A 22,116-nucleotide genomic window follows, 5' to 3' on the forward strand; every position below is an offset into this window, starting at 1 on the left:
ATCAGAAAACAACACTCAAATTTTACATTTTATCGTGTATTAAGCTCTTTCTAACGAGAGATTAATTTTTTGTGTAAACTCTCATTTCTTGGAACAGTTAACCAGTTATCAAAAAAACTGAAATTATTTTATAGCAGGAAGCCTTTAGGAAAAATAGAGTTTACAATACTGTCACAGATAATGTTTAAAAGTTCATTCACTGACTATCTTTAAAGAATGAGAAGTGAGTATCTTGTTTTCTAGGTAGTGGGACAAAAGGAGAAATTATTGATTTCTGTTGGAAATACTTTCACTTACCACTTGTGCTAGGCTGAGACTTCAGAGAAGAGTGAATGGGAGGGAAGTACTTTTCACTGACACTGGGAAGAAACACATCTGAAATAGTTCACATCCATGCATTTTGCATAGGAAACTGGTTATGGTATCACCAGACAGCACTTCTTCCATCCTCTAACCATAGTTACCCATTTCTGGGCAAGAAGATCACCACACTTACAATCTTAGTTTTGGCTTTGACGGTACTTGTCCTCCCTAGAGAGATAACCACTATTTCCTGGAGAACAAAATTGTCTGATTGAAAAGAATATGAGCAAAACTGGAAAATCTATGGAAGCTGAAAAGTTTGTCACTAAATTATTTTGCCTGTAGGTGGACCAAATAGATTCTGAAAGTGTATTTTGGCTTTCAGCTCTTTCCCTCTTTTTTACATCACCATGATAGTGTGTTGAGTAGCAGAATTACAGTTCTGTGTTCTCAAGATTAGTTATCCCAAAGGGCAAGAGCTGGACTCAGATTCTAAGAGAACTAGAGATTTTTGATTGTGTGTGCATATCACTTAAAGGTCATTTTTGGAATTTTGAGCTGGCATTCAAAATACAACGTCTTTCAGAATCACAAACAGCTCAGTTACTGTCTTCTTTCAGTTTACCTTACTTCGTCCTTTTTTATGACAGAAACGTTAAACAACACGAACTGAGATACCTTCCAAGTGAACTGAGATGGTGTGGACAGTGCCCCATGAGGCACAAGATTGGAATGATTTTCCTGGAGTGAATGCCTGTGAATAGACTGATACATCTGGCTTCCAGTGGGAAGTGAATACACGAGGAAAGCTTGTTAATTGAACATACCTGTCACAAGTACTGTCAGAAGGATATAATGCAAATTGTGAACCCTTTGGAAATCATATTTTATAAAAACAGAATACTGCAGCATGAAGTGCCTCACATACAAGTCCAATTTAAATGTAGCTGCAAGCCTGCCTGAGAACTAAGAAAGCTCACCCTCTTTAATTTAAATCGGATTTTTCATGGTACAAGCTTTGGAAAGTACTCAGAAACATCTGACTACTTGGCAGAGAAATGATGAGTGGATATTAAACACCCATGGATAGGTAGGGATGTTCATTGATTGGGGCACCTAGAATAAAAAAAAAATTGACTATTTTAGTTCATCTTCAAGAAGTATTAGTATTATAATGAATGATAATTTCATCCCCTGAATGTTTTAGAGACAGGATAATAAAATTACAACAGTAAAGAGGGAGGAAATAAAATGTAAAAGGTAAGAGCTAATTTATTCTTCATGCTAGCTCAGTCCTTGGCCTTTCCTGAACAGACACTGCCAATAGTAACAAATTATGTATAATCATTTTGTGATGTGGACTGTTCACTTGGGACTAAGCTCAAATGACCAAACTTGCAGCCTTGTCTCTTAAACTGTGGATCTGGAGATCAAAGGCTAGGGCTTTATCCACTGAGTCCTCACCTTTATAAGAATAAAACTGCCAGCTGTCCAGAGACAGAGTGGATGTCAAACAGTGTCATTTTAGACCAATTGTTTTTCAAGTTCTTACAGGACAGCACATTAGGTTAGAGGCATATTAATCAGTTGTGTCTCCTGAATATTCATTAACCTACTCCATGAAGGATTTTGTGGCCTTTTTTCTTTCTCACTTAGAACATTAGACATTTAGACCTGAATAAGTGCAGTAACTTCAGCAGAATTAACTCCTGATTTCCAGTAATGTGAAAAGAGGACAAAGGCAGTCAGCATAATGTTTATGAATTGCCATCTCTGTTGACAGGAAAAATTCAATACATGACTACTTTAGCATTGAATAGAATTTGCATTTAAAATATTTTACTCTAGGAACTGACAAATGCTAAATAAATATGGAAAAATTATAAATAAATATGGAAACAATTGATAAAAGTGATATTTTGAGATCTATAATAAATACAGAAAATCAAAATGAAACTGTTCTTAAAAACAAAGGAGGTTTTTACTTCCTTTATATTCAAAATCCCTAATACAGAATCCAGAGAAGCTTGCTGAATGGTTCCCATTAAGCTAAAATGGAATTGCTTATGGAGGTACACAGAGAGAGTAAAAATGGAAAATTTTGGTTCTCATTGCTGATATTAGAACTTTTCACTGTTACTCCCTTGGAAGTAACTCACAGCAAACATTTCCTTCTTCCTCACAGAACATTATTCTTAAGGTGGGGTTTTGGGGCTTTTTTTAATGTTTTCTATAGTGCTAATCTATTAAAGGGGTACTTTCTCACATATTTATATCTCCCTGGAAAGGATCATCTTAGTCAAGACTAGTTCCATTCAAAATACTTTCTTATTTTACAGCATCAGCTATAATATCCTTACAAGTAATTCTTTACAAAGCATTATTACAATGGCAATAAATGTGGGCCAATATCAGCCACATACTACCCTGACTCAACACACAGATGGTGACACACTCAAGCAGGCACTGAAAACCAAACTACTGTGATCCAAAAAGAGAACTCGTGTCTTGCTCCTAAAAGGAATGCCATGGTTTCTAAAACTTCTACAATGAAAAGGGCCTAGTATTACACATGGACTTTGTTCTTCCCTTGCAGGTCTAAATTACCAGGTTCTTATGAGCAGTATCTGTTCACAAACTGGCCAAGGACACCAGGAAAAACTATCACCTTGCTAAAGAAAAGTGATGGACTTCAGTGTTGCTCAGAGTGGCAGAGGCAGTCCCCAGAACCAGATGAATTGGTGGAGAAAGAATAAAGCACTTCACAGTTGCATATTCTCCTGTGGCAGAATATCAGAGACAGCAAAGCTGTGAAATGAACATACATGAGCAAAACAACACTGCAAGCAGAATGAGTGAACCTGATCTTCCAAGGAAGAACAACTTGGGAGCTAGTGTTAGTGCCAGATTTCTTAACCCACTCTCCCTGTCTAGGTTATTCCTTCTCTTGGTATTAGGAGAGGCAGGAATTGAAGGAATATGGAGGCAAAAAAAACCCCAGCTAAATATTACAAAAATAGAAGGTTGCACAGCTAAGAACTACAAGTCGTTCAACTACTGTTACCTGGAAACTGAGTATTCTTGACAGTAATAATATTGCCCCATTGCTCCATCTTATTCCTCTACCCTAGGCCGTGCTGTTGGCCACTGTCAAAAACAGGATGCTTGGCAGAAAAGCCTTAAGTCTGATTCAGCCAGGTCTTCTAATTGGGGGCCAACAGAAAGAAAATGCTATACAAAAGTCAAGAGTAGACATACACACATAACAGCATGATTAATTTTCTAAGGTCTCAATAGTTAAAGCATTCAGATAGAACAGAAGCTCCCAGAGAATGGAGGAGCAGCATTAGCTCATCTACTCTCAGCATGATTTATCACAGAGCAGGAGGTGCAGCTTTAGAAGAGAGGCTGTGACTCAGTCTACCAGCCACAGCAATGATAAGCTTAAGCAATGCATGTGTAACATCCCACTATGAACAATGTACAAGTATGTTCTTCAGTTGTGTGACAAAGCTGTCAAGATTTTGCAGATCAAAAGAAATTTGGCTTCCTGGAGTAATTGTACATTTATTTTGTGTGACAAAAACTAATTGTGTTTATCTGTTTAGAAACAAAAGAAAAGAGAAAAGATAATTAAAACTCTTTTACCTTACAAGTAGTGTTTGCTATACAGTAAAAATCTATAAAGGGGAAAAATCTGTTGCTCTGCTGATCCTCGAATCCTCTCCTCAGTGACAGGAGAAAATGTAATAGCAGAAGGCCTTTTCAGCTGTGGCACTTGGAACACAGTTTCCACAGGGCTCTTCTCCTGAACTCAATACTTCACAGGACACCACTTCTGCTCTGTATTTCAGTTACCGCTGGCTTCTGCTCCCTGTCCCACTGTGGACTTGCAGGTGCTGATGCACCTGCTCCCACTCACAGAATCACCTCAGCATTGCTGCTTGCTCTGTCAGCAGATACTAAAAACAACACAGGTCTGCATTCTAGCTTGATACTGGATCTCTGGATTTAGACTGTCATACACCTGACTCTCATCACCATTGTAAGACAAAAACCAACTACAAAATTTCTTGAAAGGCTGAAAATACCAATGACAAGAATCATGCAACCACATATTTCAACACAAGTGGGCTCTTCATCCCCATTTCTGCAAAGTGCTATGAATGTATTCAGTGCTTTTCTCCGTCGTTGACTTTAAAGGTCATTTGTCAGCACTTGGCAGGGGATGGCCCTCACTACAAATGTTGGCCTTGAAAATATGACAAAGAGCAGAAGTAAGAACCTGTTAATTATAGTGAAGGTTGTTAATACAGAAAAAGGAACTACAGGGATATATAATAATAATCTGCATAGGTAAACATGTTTATAATGGAAAACCACATTTAATAAGTAGTTTATTTATTAATGACAGTTTGGAAAAAAAGGGATCATTACCACTGTAGTGGAAATAGCATACTGTGATTCTGGACTAATAAGAAAAAATTAATTATTTTAGTTTTCATGTGTCAATAAGAAATCACAATTCAGTTCATGATAAAACAGGTAAAAATGATGAAAACAATTTTTTTTACTGGTAGGAAATTATGAGATATACTCTTAACAAAGACAAAGACATTTTTTATTATGCTCATCATAAAGTCAAAATTTATCAGCCTGATAAGGTAAAAAACACGTAAGAAAATGATTGTGTTATATAAAAAATTTAAAACCAGAAATACAGAGAATCCTATTTTTAAAATTGAATTTGGTTTGGAAGTCACAAAGTTGTCACCACATAGAATTATTCCTTGCTCTATTTTACATAGGAATGTCTTGCACTAAGCAACCCGAAAGTGGTTTTTCTTTAAAAAGTAACAGTTTATGAAATAAATAAATTGAATAACAATTTAACTCATGAAAAGGACAAAACACTAAATTAATCATAGGTCATGCTATTGCATCCATACCAGACACCCCTGTAGATTCCTGACATTCACATTCTTCAGATTTACTTCTTGAAAGTAAAACAATGTTAGCAATTAGGAATGGGGCAGACCTTGTATACAGATATAGACATAGATATAGATAAAGATATAGATATATAGATATATAAACACACTTCTGAGATGTTATTGTGGGCTTCAGAGAGAAGAATGAAAATTGACATGCCTTTCTTAACAAATATTGAGGAGCAACAACTTCTTAATTATTTTCTGTCAATAAGTAAACACCCTTTTCTCACCCTTTTTGCCTGTATTAAAACAAGAATATTCCAAACTATAAGACATATTTGAAACAATTATTGCAAATAAAGATTTTTCAATGCTGTCCATATAACCTGCAGCCTTGATGCATGAGGTGGTTCAGCTCCACCACTGAATCTCAGTGCATATGGCAGGAAGGGGAGGAGAACCAAACTTTGGCAGGTCATCTCTATAGCTTACTGGGCTTTAGGTAATGCATGACTCTACAATAAATCCAGCTTATCAATGTCCTCTTTTCATTTGCTATGTATCCTGCTTACAAATGATATGTTTTCTTAACTCACTCAAAAGTGTTGACTTTTGCTGCCTGTTTCTACTGAGATGTGAATGGTCCTTGCTCAGCAATCCAATTAATTGTTCTTTAAAAGCAGCAAGATGTAGCTATAGCTAGGTCAGAAGACCAGACATTTAGAGAGCAAAATGTCAGGCACAGAGCAACAAAACAGTAAATTCTGCATGAAAATAATTCACCCTGTATCTTATCAAGATATCAAATTCTACAACTATGTGGACTTGTGGAATACAGACTTCACAGTAAGTAGTTAACTTCAAATATATCTTTGATGATTTTCAAGTTTTCTGTAGGTTTTGCATTGATTTACATTTACTAGTGTTTTTAAATACTACCTGCAAAAGAAGACAGCTCTTGGAGCTCAGTTCTCTCATAAAGAAAAGCTTCTGTGTTCTCTGAGTCTCAGTATGCACAAACCATTCTCAGCAACCAAAACCAAGAATTTTTTTGTTCTGCTAGCTGAATTCTAATTCTGTCAAATTAGTAACCAAAATTCATCAGACCATAAGAGTTACTGGTGCCCTCTACCAGCAGTCCTCCACAGCTGAAATGAGGAACTACTTGTCATTCCTTAAAAAGTGTTACAGCCTGCTAAGCCTATATCATTGGAGGTGAACTGAGCTTACTAAAATCTTACTAGATCACAAGTCATTCCATGTCTCCAATCTGACAATTTTTGTACTCTGGGTAAGCATATTAAATGCATGTGTTTATATAAATTGCACTGTTCAAAACAAGAATTCTCAATTTTCTACAGTTTAAAACAATATAAAACACTGTGCAGATTATTCTTAATATCCTAGATCTACATGTGGAAAAATAAATTATAGTGAGCTAATTTCAGTCATTAACTAGCTTCCTTGTCTAATAGCCATTGAGAAATTTTTTTATGCTATTTTTTAATTATATTATAATATGCATTAAAAACAAACAAAACTTAAACATAATTTACACATCAAGTTTTCATAACTGAGATCTAGTTAATCAAACCACATTTCTATCTACAGAATGTATCACAAATAATTCCCAAACAGAAGGGAAGATTAAATATTTTGTCATTAAGTGTAATAGTATTTTTCCTACATTCTTTAGGATTAGCAGTTCTTAAACACAGATTATGATTAACAACTTTAAAAAAGCAAGCATTAAATTCATACTAATATTTCATGTTAATTTCATATCTGTACAAAGAACAATCAGCTGCCAAACACTTATGGAGACAAAATCCTTTTATTTTTTATGAAAGTTTACAAGAGGGGACTAAAAAAAAGGCAAACCCACAAGCTTTACCAATCATATCAAATTTATATTAGATACATCTACTGATATGTTTACCTCTCTGTTTAAAGCAGCTTCCATAAGAAAGTTTGGAATAATATACCAGTAATACTGATACAAAATGAATTAATAATAATATTTAAGATGTATTAGGCATTTTTGAGTGAAAACAATCATGCTAAATAAGCTGATTCAGGAAGTAATAAGAAAAGCTTTAACTGAAAACCCACATTTACAATCTCTCCTAAAAACAAGCAGAACACTGCACCAACCTAAGCATTATCTCAATTAAAAAAGGGGGGAAAAAATGAAATCCCTTCTCAGCTTAATAACTTGTTAGTTCTTGACAAGTGCAACAACACAACAATAAGCCAGTCAAAATGAGTTTTTAAAGCGAGGTTATGCCCTTCATGTTGTGTTATCACAGTGGCAGATCAAACTGCTGACTTGGACTCTTTCTGCCAGCAGTGCTGATGCTGCCTCTATGAGCTACTGTCACAGAATAGTCATGGTACCTGCTCTTGCCTATAGAAAAGCACTAAATTGAACTCGAAGTAGTGTCTTTGTGATATCTTTTCAACAAGTCATGTCCCATTCAGCCTGCTAGTTTATCTCTGTCAGGCTGGGGGCCCAAGTGGTTTGCATGAGCTGTCAGGGACAGGTCTACCAACCTGCTCAGTGCTAAGGAGGTAATGCATCTTTCGAGCTTGGTATTTCTTTTCCTTTTCTTTCTTTTCCAGGTCTTTCATTTTCTCTTCATTTTCCTTCATATCTGCATATTCTTGAAGTTCATACCTGTAATAAAATAAGTCTGCTAACTATATTATAACAACAAAAGACATGCTAGTCTTTTATTTTACTTTAACCCTTTCATAGCTTCACAGTGTTTTGTTCTTATATATTGGCAGTATACTGGCACCACTGGAATGTAAAATTACTGTTCTTTCAGTTCCACAGCAGTAGGATATTACATGGATATAACTAAGAAGAAACAGGATTAAAAGGATCAAAATTAGGAGCAGTATCTCGGTTCACATTGCTTACAGCTTGATAAAATATTATTCATGTAACTCCTTTTATTTGCTTTTAAGTGTCATTTTACTTTGAATTTCTCTATGTGGAAGCTATTATAATACGAATATGGGTTGTTCACTTATGTTTCAGCTAGTGCCTTGCAACACTTCCTGATCTGCAGACAGGGGAGATTTTATGGAATGAGAGAGGATAACAGACATGGGATAGGAGATGATATTCACTCCTGGATCCTTGAGTAAGGCTGAGAAAATAGGCACAAAGGAAAACGGGATGGGAACCTTTCATGCACACAATGTCCTTAGGAGGAGTTTCCATGGCATTGGGCTCCTTGCACAGGTCATTTCTGCACTGGTTTGATGGGAGCTGTATAGGCCACCACAAGAGCCAGGAACTGAACTGCTTCATGAAGCCCTGCACAACAGAGGTGCAAATGCACAGGGCCATCTAAATGTGTGAGTCTGTGCCAAAAACCCGTTCATCATAAAAGAAATATGGAACTATACCTAACACCAGGTTTCAAAGAATGGAGAAAATTCATTATTTCAACTGAATGTTTACAAGAAAACTTGAACAGAGAATGGGCATAGATTTCCAAATGGGTGGTGCTTTTTTTTTTCACAGAGCCAGGCTTGCCATAAATTATGCAAACAGTAAGAGTGAATTAATATTCTATAAGAAACAAAATCCTGTGCTATTGTGCACAGTGCACATGTATAGAATTTTTGACCCAGTTAAAAAAGGTTAGTTTGATTAACATTTGTTAATTTTGTTATTACAAAATGGCTAGTTCAAATTAACCTGTGTGCCAAAGAAACCAAGCATATTCAGTCAAGCATTTAGATTGCTAAAAAGTTTAATTAGGTGAGTAAATTCTAGTCTTTATGTTTTCTAGTGTGTGTATATACAATAAAATAAAAAGAAAAAATATTATTCACATAACTAAATAGTCATAATTAAAATATTCCTGCAAAACAGATTATTTAGAGAGGTCCATATTAATAGTCTCAAAGCCAATGAGTACCAAATAAGACACGGTGAGGACATGGGTCAAATCATGTCAAAATATGCACATGGGCAAATTTGCTGATATGAATGATCCCATGTAAAAGTAATATTGCTCCCAAAAGTCTTTTTTTAAGATTGTTACTCAGACTTACTCTTAATATTTTAATTATCTTTAAATTAGTTCATCAAAATATATGAAAGAGCAACAATTGGTTTATGAATATGAACACTTTGAAATCACATTTTTAAATAAAAGTTTCAGTGTAGAACTTATATTTGTTTCATGCTACCTTTCAAGATTTTATCAATTAAAATAAGTCAAATATTAAGTAATTAAACATTTTATTTCAATTGTAAAAGAAAAATAGAATTAAATGGAAATACAAATCAGAAAAGATGCACAGGTGAATCTCTGAAAATATTTTTTGTAGCAGTTTACTGTTAAAGGCTGCTAATACAATATTTCATACAAGGTTACTTATGAAGCACATTGACGTTTAAAAATCACCATGCTATGCTTTTGCAGCAGTGTAATTTTTTTCCAACATAAGATTAAATTGCAAAATAAATGAATTACTTAGAGTGGCATGGCCCCCATTTTGCCACCCTTCTCTTGAAAATTGCTTATTAATATGAAAAAAGAATTTGGAAAATAGCCTGTTTTACTTTATGCATAGCGTTCTGGGGCCTCAAAGCCTGCAGAGCCGGAGTAGCTGCACATTTTAGATTGTGTTGGCAAGCAGGGATGATGACCTTTCTGACCTGCATCTCAAGGCTATTATTAATCGCTAAGTAACCTGGTAAAGCCAAACAAATTTGTTTCCATTGAAAGGATCTCTATCTGTGTCTGAGAATTTGTGCTGTACCAAACAAACCTCATTAACTGTGTCCATTTTTGACAAAGAACTAGGTGTTGGAGAGATTGGTGACCTTTCTTTGTCCTCGAGGTACAGATTTCAGAGTCACTACATGGAGGTACATAAGCATTTTTTACTAGGAAACTCTTTGTTCTATATCCATCAATCCCAAACAAATGAATAAATAGACAATACATATAGTATCAACTTTGTTCTTTTATTTTATGCCTCTTTACCTTCAATGTCAGAGTGTATGATCTGTGGTTTACATATTTAATGCTATTTCTTTTTGATTAAAGAGCATTCTATTCAGCTTTAGTACCCCTATCTACAACTGGTGAAATAATAATCAACATTGTTATATACTGAGGTACTTCTTCCTAACAGTGAATATGGAAGCTTTTTGATTTAGAACACAACTGGTGATAAAAACCCACAAATAATGTCAAAGATATAGATTTGTATTGCAGAAATAATGATAATGGGATGCAAAATGTTTCCCGTTGTCATCAGTGGGAATTTATCAGATTGCTTTGAATGAATTATTAATAATCATTACTTGCTGTAATTAAATGAAGTCTAAAATACCTGTTGAAGTTCCATGTAATTCATGATCTTTTTAGACAGTGCTTTCATGATGATCATTCCTGAATATCACATATCCTCAGTAATATTTGTACCATAATCCATGTAAAAGTTTGAGATTTTTTAAGGAGTTACAAATAATTTTCAGCATACTTTTGCAGCAGACACATTTTGTCAGTTGCAAATTCTAAAATATCTCTATCAGGCACTATACTGCCCTGTACAGTTGTACAGAACATGCAGACAATTCTGTCACAGGGATAAAAGCTCCCAGGATGATTCCCTCCTGAGAGGCAGTACAAAATAAGTGGTATGTAGCAGTTCAAACATTGCTTGACTAGAAACATAGATATTTTAGCATAAATATAGTTTCAAGCTATTTGAACCTGAAACTTTCAATTCTTTTATCATGCTTTCAAGCATTTGAAAAGGAGCAACAAAAGCAAAGAATCTAAAGCAGTTAGATATGAATATACTATTTCACACATTAGCAGATTAATACTAACATGTCATGCACTGTGCAGGGGTTTCACTGTTGCCATATAGAAAATGTGTAGAAGGATAAGTGATACTAACATAAACTTAACCTTCCAAATACAGCTAGACTTCCACATAGCTTACATGGAAATGTGTTCATTGGGAAGTTTCATGCTTGGGCTCTTCTACACATGCACCTCCCCAGAGAAAATAAATCCAAGTTCTATTAAAGTCAATAGGAAATCAGTGGAAATTAAATGATTTTTGGATTAAATCAGTACATTTCCTGCCAGTCTTCTCTTTGTTTGCAAATATGATGTGTTCATTGAGCAATCTTTTCTTGAGATGTATGGGTATCATCTCTGGGACATTATGAATACTAGCTGTGATGCATGACACTCTGTGGATTCTGGACCAATTTTGCACCAGGATGAACCTTTCCTGGTTCACAGTGAGGGAGAAGGCAAATTGTTTGACCTGCTTTTTTAAAGCTTCAATAAATTTTGCACCAGAAAAAGAGTTGTGTAACTGCAAAACATGTTTTAGGGTATTTGATAATCTTGTTCTATTTTTGCAAGCAATCGATCTGTTGCATAGTTCATAGTTGCATACTTTTCCAGCAGTACTGAAAAAGTACTGCTTATTAAAAAACTCAAAAATTGGGTAATTATTTTAGCACATAATCTTTTCTTTATCGTAAAACCTATCTCAATATATTAACAGCATCTATTGCATCTTCTTACAAACCTGGCTTTCCATTTAAGTTTGGTCCAATCAGACTTTCTTCCACACATATTTTTATGGAATAGCTTTGTAGGAGAATTATGTGGATAGTTTAACAAATGTAATGTTTTTTTATCATGGTCTGAAACTTATTAAAGAAATCAAAAGAATATCAATGTTTACTACAGCAAGTTGAGGATGCATTTTTTTACCAAAACCATGAATATAGTGGCTAACACAAAGTGTGTTGTCCTGTCATAGGGAATGTTTCATGCTTTTGAAAATAGGGATAGGATTATCAACAGATGTGCTCAAAACCCACAATTAAAAATGATCTTGTGTAACAAATCTGTTAAGTACCTACTGAATTGTTAATGATAAAATTACTTGCTCTATATAGTTCGAAAATAAAAAAAATTCATCTGACAAGGTAACTTATTGTTATTCTGATTCTTCATTATGCAGTAGGCAATGGTGTTGGTTCCTGCTATGAGATGCAAATTCAGTTGACAGTGCTCCTGCTGTCTGCATAAAGGTTAAGAATACACATATAATATTGTTCCTGGCACTTTTGGAAAGGTCTTCAAGTGATGGTTTCAGTAATATACAGATTTTAATAATTCTGCATGGAACTTCATCAGTTTACAAATTCACACCCACCTATATTTATTAAATTTATCAAACTATTGCATTCTGTTTGCATTTCCATTGGCATTCTGTAGTCCTTTGGCCAAATAATATTACAAAATTATTATATTAACTAAAGGAAAGGGCATCCCATAAAAACCAATAATCATTATAGTTGCCTAGAGTATCCAGAAAAAGTATTAAGTTATTGTGATTTTAAATAGTTCAGACACCAAATCATAAAATTCCTGCAACAGAAGCAGTAGGCAACCTTAGCATACGAGGAGATAACCTAAATGTATTTAATCTTCCTGACTATATATAATTCTCCCTGCTCAAATACAGAATATGGAAGGTAAAATAAAATTAGTGAGACAATAATTTTTAGTATACCACTGCATGACACTGGATTTAATGTCATATTGGTGTAGGTGAGAATGGAATATAACCTGCCATGATAATATTGTTTGACTTAATCGATTAAATTTAGGAAAACAATGAAATATACTTATAGAACTGCCTAGGATGTAAAAATAGTTTAGAGAACCCTGTACCTTGAAGGCAAAATTTTAACATAATACACATACTACATACATAGGTTAGCTATATACCATCAGTCAGCTTGCTCATCCTCAACATTTTTCTCATGTTTTAAATGAACCCCTTCAGATTTAGCAAGCAAAACAGGTAACTCTCTTTTCCTCTCTACCATGACATATAGTCCTGTGTGTATCCTGACAGAATTCCTTGACCAAAATATTTGATCTCAAGTTGCAGTTTGATAGATGCTCAAAGCAGCAGTCAATTATTAGTGGTACAAGGATCTTGCTGCCTATGAGATCTACCACAAATAGATGTCCAAAATTCTTACTAATTTTAAATCTGAATGTTTACATGAATTCATTCAACAAATTATTCCTGACACTCTTTTCAAGATCTGGATGAATATTATTGCTCTGCAGTGGATGTCCCTGCAGTGCAGTGAACAGGAAATAAGACTCCTTAATATGAAAAAATTAAAATAAATAAAGCCAATGTGTAGATGTATGAAAACACCCTGTATCTCCTATTAGTATTTATTTTACAGAAAGAAATTCATAACACCTTAAAATGCCATTATAATTAGTGCATACTAGCACATCATCTGTCCATCTCCCCTAGTCACATAGTGTACAGTGCCAATGGAATTAAGTGACACAGCAGTTCCACTGTCAAGGTCCACAGTGATCAATATACGATGTTGGAAATGTGATGAACGTGGTGGTGAAGGGCACAGAGTGAATGAATACCTTGTGCAGATCAGGAGATCAGGGCACAGCATGTACCAGGAGATAGGGAAGAACAGACGGATGCATCCTTCTTATCCCTCCAATTTCCACTGCTGCACAGTTACTCAAGTGAGTGCAACAGCCTTTCAAGCTACTGATTGCACAGGCAGCTTAGAACTAAAACCAGAGTATTTTCCTAACCCACTATGCAGAATATTCTAATTAAGGTTTCAATAACTACAGAGTTTTTTCCTCACATATACTAAAAACCTAAATTGTTTCATATGTAGTCTCTTGAGATTATTCTATTTCCTCAAAATGTGTAAACTTCTAGGTTTAAATGCTTTTCCCTTGTGTATATATATCCTTAAGGCAAATTTATTTTATCCTCATTGGCAGCAGAAAATGCTGTGAAGTTAAAAAAATTTTTGTAAAAGGTCCAATCTAAACAATGCTTTTTCAGCTTAATTATTTTGATTTAATTAAACTGCAAACCCCACCTATTATGGATGTGGCATAAGAGTAACTAATCACCAAAGCCTCTGTTGGCAGATAAACCAGATCCAAGTATACTGGTTCAACTTTATTTATGCCCAGGTCTGTACTGAAAAACCTAACAGGAAAAATGTTTTCACTCAATGTCTGTTTGCTATTGACCTCTTCATGAAAAATCAGCCTGATTGATTAGTTTTAATAGTGAAATTAGTATTTGGTGATTAGCTTAAACAGTGAAATTAGTATTTGAGGATAACAAAGCCGATCTGGCCCAGAATGGATAACAAAGCCCCAACACAATTTATTCTGACAGCAGTTTAGCAGCAGTGGTCATTTCTAGCACAGTGTCAGTGCTAAGCTGCTAAGAGAGCAGTCATGCTCCCAATTTTTCCTGCAACATATAAAAGAGGATGTCTAACCACAGCCAAATACCATTGGAAGTTTTCTAGTCAATGTCATGTGAAAGTATCTGTTATCTTTTGGCACTGCAATTCCCAGAAGACTATATATGCTACCATCTGCACAGTAATAACTAGAGGAAAGCTCACTGCTATGTTTTGCTACAGTTAAGCTGTTCCCAGTACTGGAATGAACTCATTTAAGCTAGCTGTTATCTCTCTGCTGCAGTGCAGTACAATGTAGACATATCTGTACTTCTTTTACTTTAATATATGGTACTTGGCAACATTTACAATATTCAACATTATGTGATTTAGAAAGCAAACATGACGTTATAGCTTCTAAAGGTCATCAGCTAAGTTGATTTTCCTTCTCAGAGTATTATGAAACAATTTGACTGAGGTCTACTCACTAACTCACATCCCTCACTTACTTTCACATAGAAGTCTCCATACATTGATAAATAAAATGGTACACTTTGTCTATATTAAAAAGGTTTTACAACAGCGAGACATGGAGAGCTTTTATGTAATGACCTATTACATATGGCAGAGAGCAATGCCAAGACTCGCAACTTCATAGTGATTTTTGTGGTACCTCATGGTTTTCTCCATTTCATATTCATGGAATGGTGTTACCACTTAAGCATCTATGATGTCATTTTTACTGAAGCATAAAACATTATGAAAGACACAGTAAATTAATAGTTTTATTACATAGCAATTGTAATCATTTTGGGAGAGATATGACACATTTTTTTTAATACAGCAGTACTACTTGTTAGTATGTGATTTCACAGCAACCGCTCATTGCCAAACTGAAAATATCAACTAGATCCCAATTTGCAGAAGTGTTAGGAAATCTTATCTCTTACTGTCTTGAAAACTTCAAATTAATCAACACCAGAAAAAAAAAAAAAATCAGGCATTTTTAGTATGCCATGCAAGAAATTACACTCAGAATTGAAGTCTGTTCTCTGAAATTTTGATTCTACCTAATAAAATGAGATTATACTTAATTTTAGATTTCAACTTCCAATTATACATGTCTAAAGAGTACATCCGAATATTCTGTAGTCTAGACTCAAGCACATAAACTTCTGGTGAGAGTACTAAATCTTTCCTGAGGGGCCAAACACTATGCTGTAGATGCTCGTGAAGCCTCCCCACCAAGTACAAGCAGGCAAATGAGTGCTGCATGCTTTGGGTGCCATGCAAGCTGAAAGAACAAATCACTTTGTTAGCAAACAGTTCATTAATTGGACAAAAATAGAATAGCCTACTTGGAGAAAAGAGGTGGAAAATTCTGCTTTCTTGAAATCCTTTGTTTCTTGATTTGGTTTGAAGGTAGCAGGAATTGTGAAGTTCAAGGTAAAGCATTGGGATTTAGCTTCAGAGTCAAGGATAAACCAGTTAATGGACTCCTGCAATTATCCCTACAAGGTGAAGAGTCTAAGGAATTTGAAAGGGGTATAATAATAAGTAAAATTTTCTCACAGTTTAAGGAAAGTCATGCTAACCATGTGAAGAATTATGGCTTTTAAAGGAGGTATTTCAATCAGGAGTCATAGATATGAAGAAGCTCTTTCACGTGATAGAAAGCATTCATACAAATGAATGCATAAACTGACAGAAGCAAAATTTTTTTTTTAATTTCCTAGTCATCATAACTGAGTTCTGATGCTTAGTATTTTAAAAGACACTTGAAGGTCTGTGCAAAATGGTAATAAAAATTATTTTAAGCGGAGACAACAGCTTTCAATGATCTCCGTTGTTTATGTCTAGCACACTTTTCAGTCTAGTAGAGCTGAATATAACAAGAAGTAATGGTTCAAAGATAAAATGAAACTGTTTCAGTGGGGAACTATGGGATATATATTGAACACCAAGGGTAATTAACTCCTAGATTAGAATTAAAAGGGTACTTACTAAATTTTGATATATTTTGATGTTACTAAATCAAGAGTAGATTGTTCAGTCAAAGCTTAATGGACTTTTTATAGATACTGCTATAAATTGGATATTGAAAGACATCATATTGGTGGTAGACCTGAAGTCAGACAAGATCATCTGATTCCAAATAATATTGTTTTCATTATTACTAGGAAAAAAACCCACTTTTTTGTAATTACTCGCTACTGTACTGTAAAAATTTTTACTGTAGACTGTAAAAATAGAATACAAATAGTCTTTCTGTTTTCTTCTCTGAGTGACCACTTCAGAGAGTTAACTCTCCTTAGATAACAGAAAAGTCTATAATGATTTCGAGAATCAAAAAACAACTAAGACAATTTTTTAATCCCCTTTTTTCCCCATTTTGGACACTTTTTCTTTTAAAACAAAACAAAAATGTGCTCAGAAGATACTGCTTTTTATCTCATGCAATTCTATAATATCTCATGGGACATTATAGGATACACCAATATAAAGCAAAGGACTGTAATTTTCCACTGGAAAAAAAAAAAAAAAACTGAAATGCCAAAGAAAGATCAATAAGCCTTCACATCCTCAGACAAAAACTAAACCATGAACTTGGAAAAAAGCAGTGCATAGTCACCACACTTCCAATAACAAAAACCACTGAGATGTGGCTCATTTTAAAGGTCTTCATTGCTGTAGTTTCTATCTCTCTGACATAAATGGGAAATGATAAAGTGAGTCTAATCTCAAAAGCCTTTCACTGGGTACAGCAGTGCCAAAGAACACTATTTTGTTTGGCCTTCCTTAACATTCTGATATCTCTGAGCATTTTGCTGAATTGTGAGTAATGCTACTTATTTGATAAAGAGTCATGAAGTATGGGAACAGTAACTGGCAACTTTCGAGCAGCACTCAGACACAGGATTTTACATTATGATTAAAAACCAAAATAATGATGTTAGATCAAATAGGCTGTTGTGTGCCAACTAAGGAAAAAACATTCCTGTCTTTTGATTTTGATTTTGGTTTTGGTTTTTTTGGTTTTTGGTGGGGTTTTTTTGTTTTGGTTTGGTTTGGTCTTTGTTTCTTTGGAGACCTCAAAAATAAGCTACATTATAGCATGCTCTGGAAAATACACATGTATAAATTAAGTACTCAGTGATGTACCTACAGATAAACTCACATATGAGCTGGAATACTTGGATAGCATAGAGCAAACTTAGTTATATAATTGTATATAAAGTGCTTCTACAAATAAATTAAATATCCAATTTTCTTATGTAACACCTAAATTAATACATTTAAATTTTATGCTTCATTATTAAACTGAAAATAGCACAACAAAAAGAACCATCACCTTATTTTAATAACAATAGAAATGCTTAAGTGAGTTGAGCTCATGGCACATAATATCTGTCATACTTCTAATGACCTAAATAGCTGAAGTGACTATGGCACATGAAAAATATTTATATACTTCTTCAGGAGTCTTTAGTCTTCAAGTGGTAGAGCCCTTGCCTGATAACCTCGTATAGCCTGTATATAGATGGCCTGTCATGTCGCTACAATTAGATAAACCAGAACTGCTATAACGTAATCAGTTACAACCTGAAAATTATATTTTGAAAATCAAGTTTATTAATATGTAATCTTTAGGTAATCATATTTATCCTCCTAATTTACACAATATTTATGATAGTCTACATGTCCTTGAAACAGGGAACAGGGACACTACACTATGAAAAAGTGGTCTAGCTGCTGGAGTTCATAAATTTTGTTCAGCTTTGGATGAGTTCAAAGAATTGCCATGTAAGAAAAGCCTTACAGAGGGAATTTATCTGATTATGGCAGTAATAATTACCCAGCTGTTTATTGCAGATAGAGAAATAATTCATGTAGGCAATAGGCCGTGGTGGCAATGACACTCCGCGTTTAGTAAATATGCAAACTGTTCATTTCTAATTAACCAAGCTAGAGGATGCCCTTATTAAATGTATAAACTAAAAGTGCCTTCCTGACAAGTGATGAATTGTTACATTGCACAAACTCTTGCCACAGAATTACTGGAGTGAACTTGGGGCTTAACTTCATTAAGAGATCTTGTGGGATAGTTAAATGAGGATGGACAGCATAACAAGACCTACCTGACAGTCAATGATATGTTAGAGCTTAATGAAACTGTACCTCTTCCCCTTTTCTACTTATTTTACAGTGAAGATTCTTCTTCAGACAAAACAGAAGACTGTGAAGTCTGTCTCTGTGAGACAGTTTAAAAGGCCATGATTAGTCAGTCTTTCTCCACAGAAAATTTTTTATGAGCTGTCAGTAATTCTAACAGACCTCTTACAAAATAAAATATCTACAGCACCTTCAAAGCTCACAGGTACAGAACTTCAATATCTGTCCTTCAATACTGTGTTGTCACACCTGTTTTATTTATCAAAACTAATCATCTACACCACAGACTATTTGGTCCGATGAGTGCACACAGTGATCTCAGATTTCTTTCTACATATTCAGATTCAAAACCAAAATTTCTTTGGATAGCAATGAAACAAAGTTTCATGTTTAATCTGTTGATCCTAATGGTGTATTTAGGGCTATATAAAAATACAGAGAAAATTCTGCCTCACGTCATTGAAGACTTCAGTCTAAGCAGCTACTTACGTTACTTACAGTATTCATGTTTACTGCAAAATTTCAACTATTTACACAGAACTAGCTAAAAACATGGTAAAGGCTGCTTCCACTCCTTGCTCAAAAAAGACATGGACAGAATAAATCTCATGAGGGATGTGAGCTGAATCTGTGTTGGAAATTCAGCTTCCTGTGTAAACATAATGGTTCATACCTTAACCTCTCAGTACTCAAGAAGTGCTTTCCCATGGAGTTAAAACAGGCCATTGACTGCTCTATAACTTTAGACACTTCATTTCAATTTAATTACCAACTCCAAAAGCTCATTTTTTTATATCTTACCTATCCTAACAGCAACAGGTTTTTGGCTACAGAAGTACTCCAGGATCCTCAATAAAGTGCAGTTTTAAGATTCCTAGAAATCTAGCAGTTCTGCCTAAAATCCTCTGGAAAAGGCATAGGTGTTTTAAATTATGTGACCTACCAATCCATGGTACCAAATTATTATTTAAATATGAGAAAGTATACTTGGCACTTGTCTCTCTTTCTGAGACTCACAGAGAAAGCTGACAGGGTAAGTTTACATCCAGAAAATTCAAATTACAGGTAAGTAAGTTAAAAAGTTTCCTCTCCATATCTTTGAAGACAAGTAAAAAAAGATGGGTTGAAGACAACATAGTAAATTAAACATCAGGTGAGAGACAACATTACAAAAATGAGGGCTTTATTGTTACAAGAATTCTAAGGAGCTGTCTGAAAGGCTTTGGCACTAATTGAAAATAGACTACAGAATCAATTGCTTCTGCAGTCAATGATGAGGAACACTTTAATTGAATTATAAGACAATATATACATTCTTCAAAACACTTTGACACTTGAGAAAATGGTCAGCACCTGGACTTAACATTATCAAAAAGGAATTAACAGGTGGAGGCTGAGAGATTTCTCCTGATATTACTGTGACAAAGAACAATTTATTTCAAGCCCACTCCATGGAAATAGGTACACCTCAAAACTTTTAAGAAGCCAAGTACTTGCCATGTTAGAAAACACACTCCAGAAATGGTACTGTAATCTAGAATAAGATAGACAATCTTACTTTTTCCCATACTGCCTTCTCAGGCATATTTACAGAATAGCTAAACATTGGATTAGATCACCAGCAACATGTAAGTACTCTTTCATTTCACTCTTCATTAGGGTTATAAAAAATCAAGCTGCACAAATGATTCGTGAATGCACATATTGCCAAAGAAGTGATTTTTATCGCTTTGTGTTCTCTATTTCCTGACGTGTCTTGAAGACCTGGAGGTTTTAATGATGACTGTGAAATTAAATCTGCTGATAGAACAGCTAGTCAAACTTGGATCAAAGCCATACTCTGCAGGGCCACTCACTACTAATGCCAACAATGGAAAGAATAATTTGGTGTTGATCCTGCCAGTGTGTGAAATTCCTGATTTATAAACTCAACAATGTTTACGTAAACTATGATGCTTATTAAAGGTAGACTCAGGCCTTAGTTTGCTACCTTTAAGTCAGTGTTTATTCAGTAGCCAAAAAAGCTGAACTAACTGCCTTGATTACATAAGAACCCCAATGCCAGTACTTCGCCATTGCTTTGTTAGTTTTGTGATACTGCTTTCTTTACTCAGTTCTGTGCCTAGGGAAAAAAATTTAAGTGGTGCCATTCATCAGTAAATGGACCAATACATCCCAAAATCTTATCTCTACTTGCACACCTGACATGTAGCAAAGTTCCTGTACTATAGTTTTTAAAGGCCAGTGTGTAGATAACCTCAGGCAAAGAACTGCAAGTTAATCACACAGTTGGGCGACTGACATCATCCATAAATTCTTCAGGTGTAATGGCACCAGCATGCTAATTTATGTGAACTGATGTCCATTTGCTTATCATGGACTAGAAACTGTTTCACATAAAACAAAATTCTAATGCATCATATGGAGTTATAGCCTATGCTAATTGCTTCTGGCGTATTTCCCCTTGTAACCATTTAGCCAGCTCTTGGAGATGGTAAATGCAGCTTTAAGAATGTTTCAAAAGAAAGAATTTTCCCTTAAAATTAAATACACTAACTGCCCTGAGAAGTAATGAAATTTACTCTCATGCATATATGTATAAATTAAACCATCCAACTAATCTATATTGAGATGGAATACAGTATATATTGGTACTTAAATAAAAATGGATGCTACAGATGAGGATTTATTACTAAAATCTAAATAACAAAATATAGTCAAATAAATATTTAAGAGCAAGGTTCTTACTTGCTTCATTAAGAACTTCCTATATCTTTTAGGCAAAAGAGAACTCAGGACTAATGAACCCATTTCATCACTACACTGAAGCTAAACTGTACAAGTGTTAAAAGTCTGAGCCTTGTGTAGACAGAGTTTAGGGTTCAAATTTGCTCTTTTTCATCTCTGAAGGGATTCTTTCAAGCACCTCTCAACATAACTCCTAGAAACTTTACTGGGGACACAGCACCCATCAGACCTAGTGGTTCTGTAGCAGTGGGAAGTAATAGGAATGCTGCAGGAATTTAGCCAATCTGGGAGCTAAAGCTGAGAGTAATCTTCAGTTTGTACAAAGGCAGTGCCTTAAGTCTGTTAAGTCTAACAGAGCCATAACCAGTCTGTTAAGTGAGTGGAAACTCACACATAATATGACTATTATTATTTAATTATATTTTAGGTCAATTTCTGTTAAACCAATTTCTGTTAAACTTAATTACATCCCTCTATGGCTTTAAACTGGGGCAGCTTCTATTAAGTTTACTTTCTCCTGGGGTTTTCACACTAAAGACAAATGATAAAGGTCTGGCTACTAAATGAGGGCAGCTATTAAATAAGGACAGTTTGTATTAAAGCTGAATGGTAAAGATGTGGCTACTGGTTGAGAAAACCACTTAGTACAACAAGTGTCCTTTATTTAAAAAAAAAATAGCG

The 22,116-nt window shown here is 34.8% G+C and overlaps 1 protein-coding gene across 1 annotated transcript in view; it reads right to left on the reverse strand.

Annotated features, from left to right (window-relative positions):
- The window catches only part of SPATA17 (spermatogenesis associated 17), an 87,458-nt gene that overhangs the window by 42,928 nt on the left and 22,414 nt on the right, over positions 1 to 22,116 (reverse strand). Inside the window, exon 6 of the mRNA XM_066547839.1 lies at positions 7,791 to 7,914. Within this exon, the coding sequence (XP_066403936.1) occupies positions 7,791 to 7,914 (124 nt within the window). The remainder of the gene's footprint in view (positions 1 to 7,790; positions 7,915 to 22,116) is intronic.

The sequence above is a fragment of the Molothrus aeneus genome, chromosome 3 (assembly GCF_037042795.1).
Source record: "Molothrus aeneus isolate 106 chromosome 3, BPBGC_Maene_1.0, whole genome shotgun sequence".
In the NCBI taxonomy this organism is placed as follows: Eukaryota; Metazoa; Chordata; class Aves; order Passeriformes; family Icteridae; genus Molothrus; species Molothrus aeneus.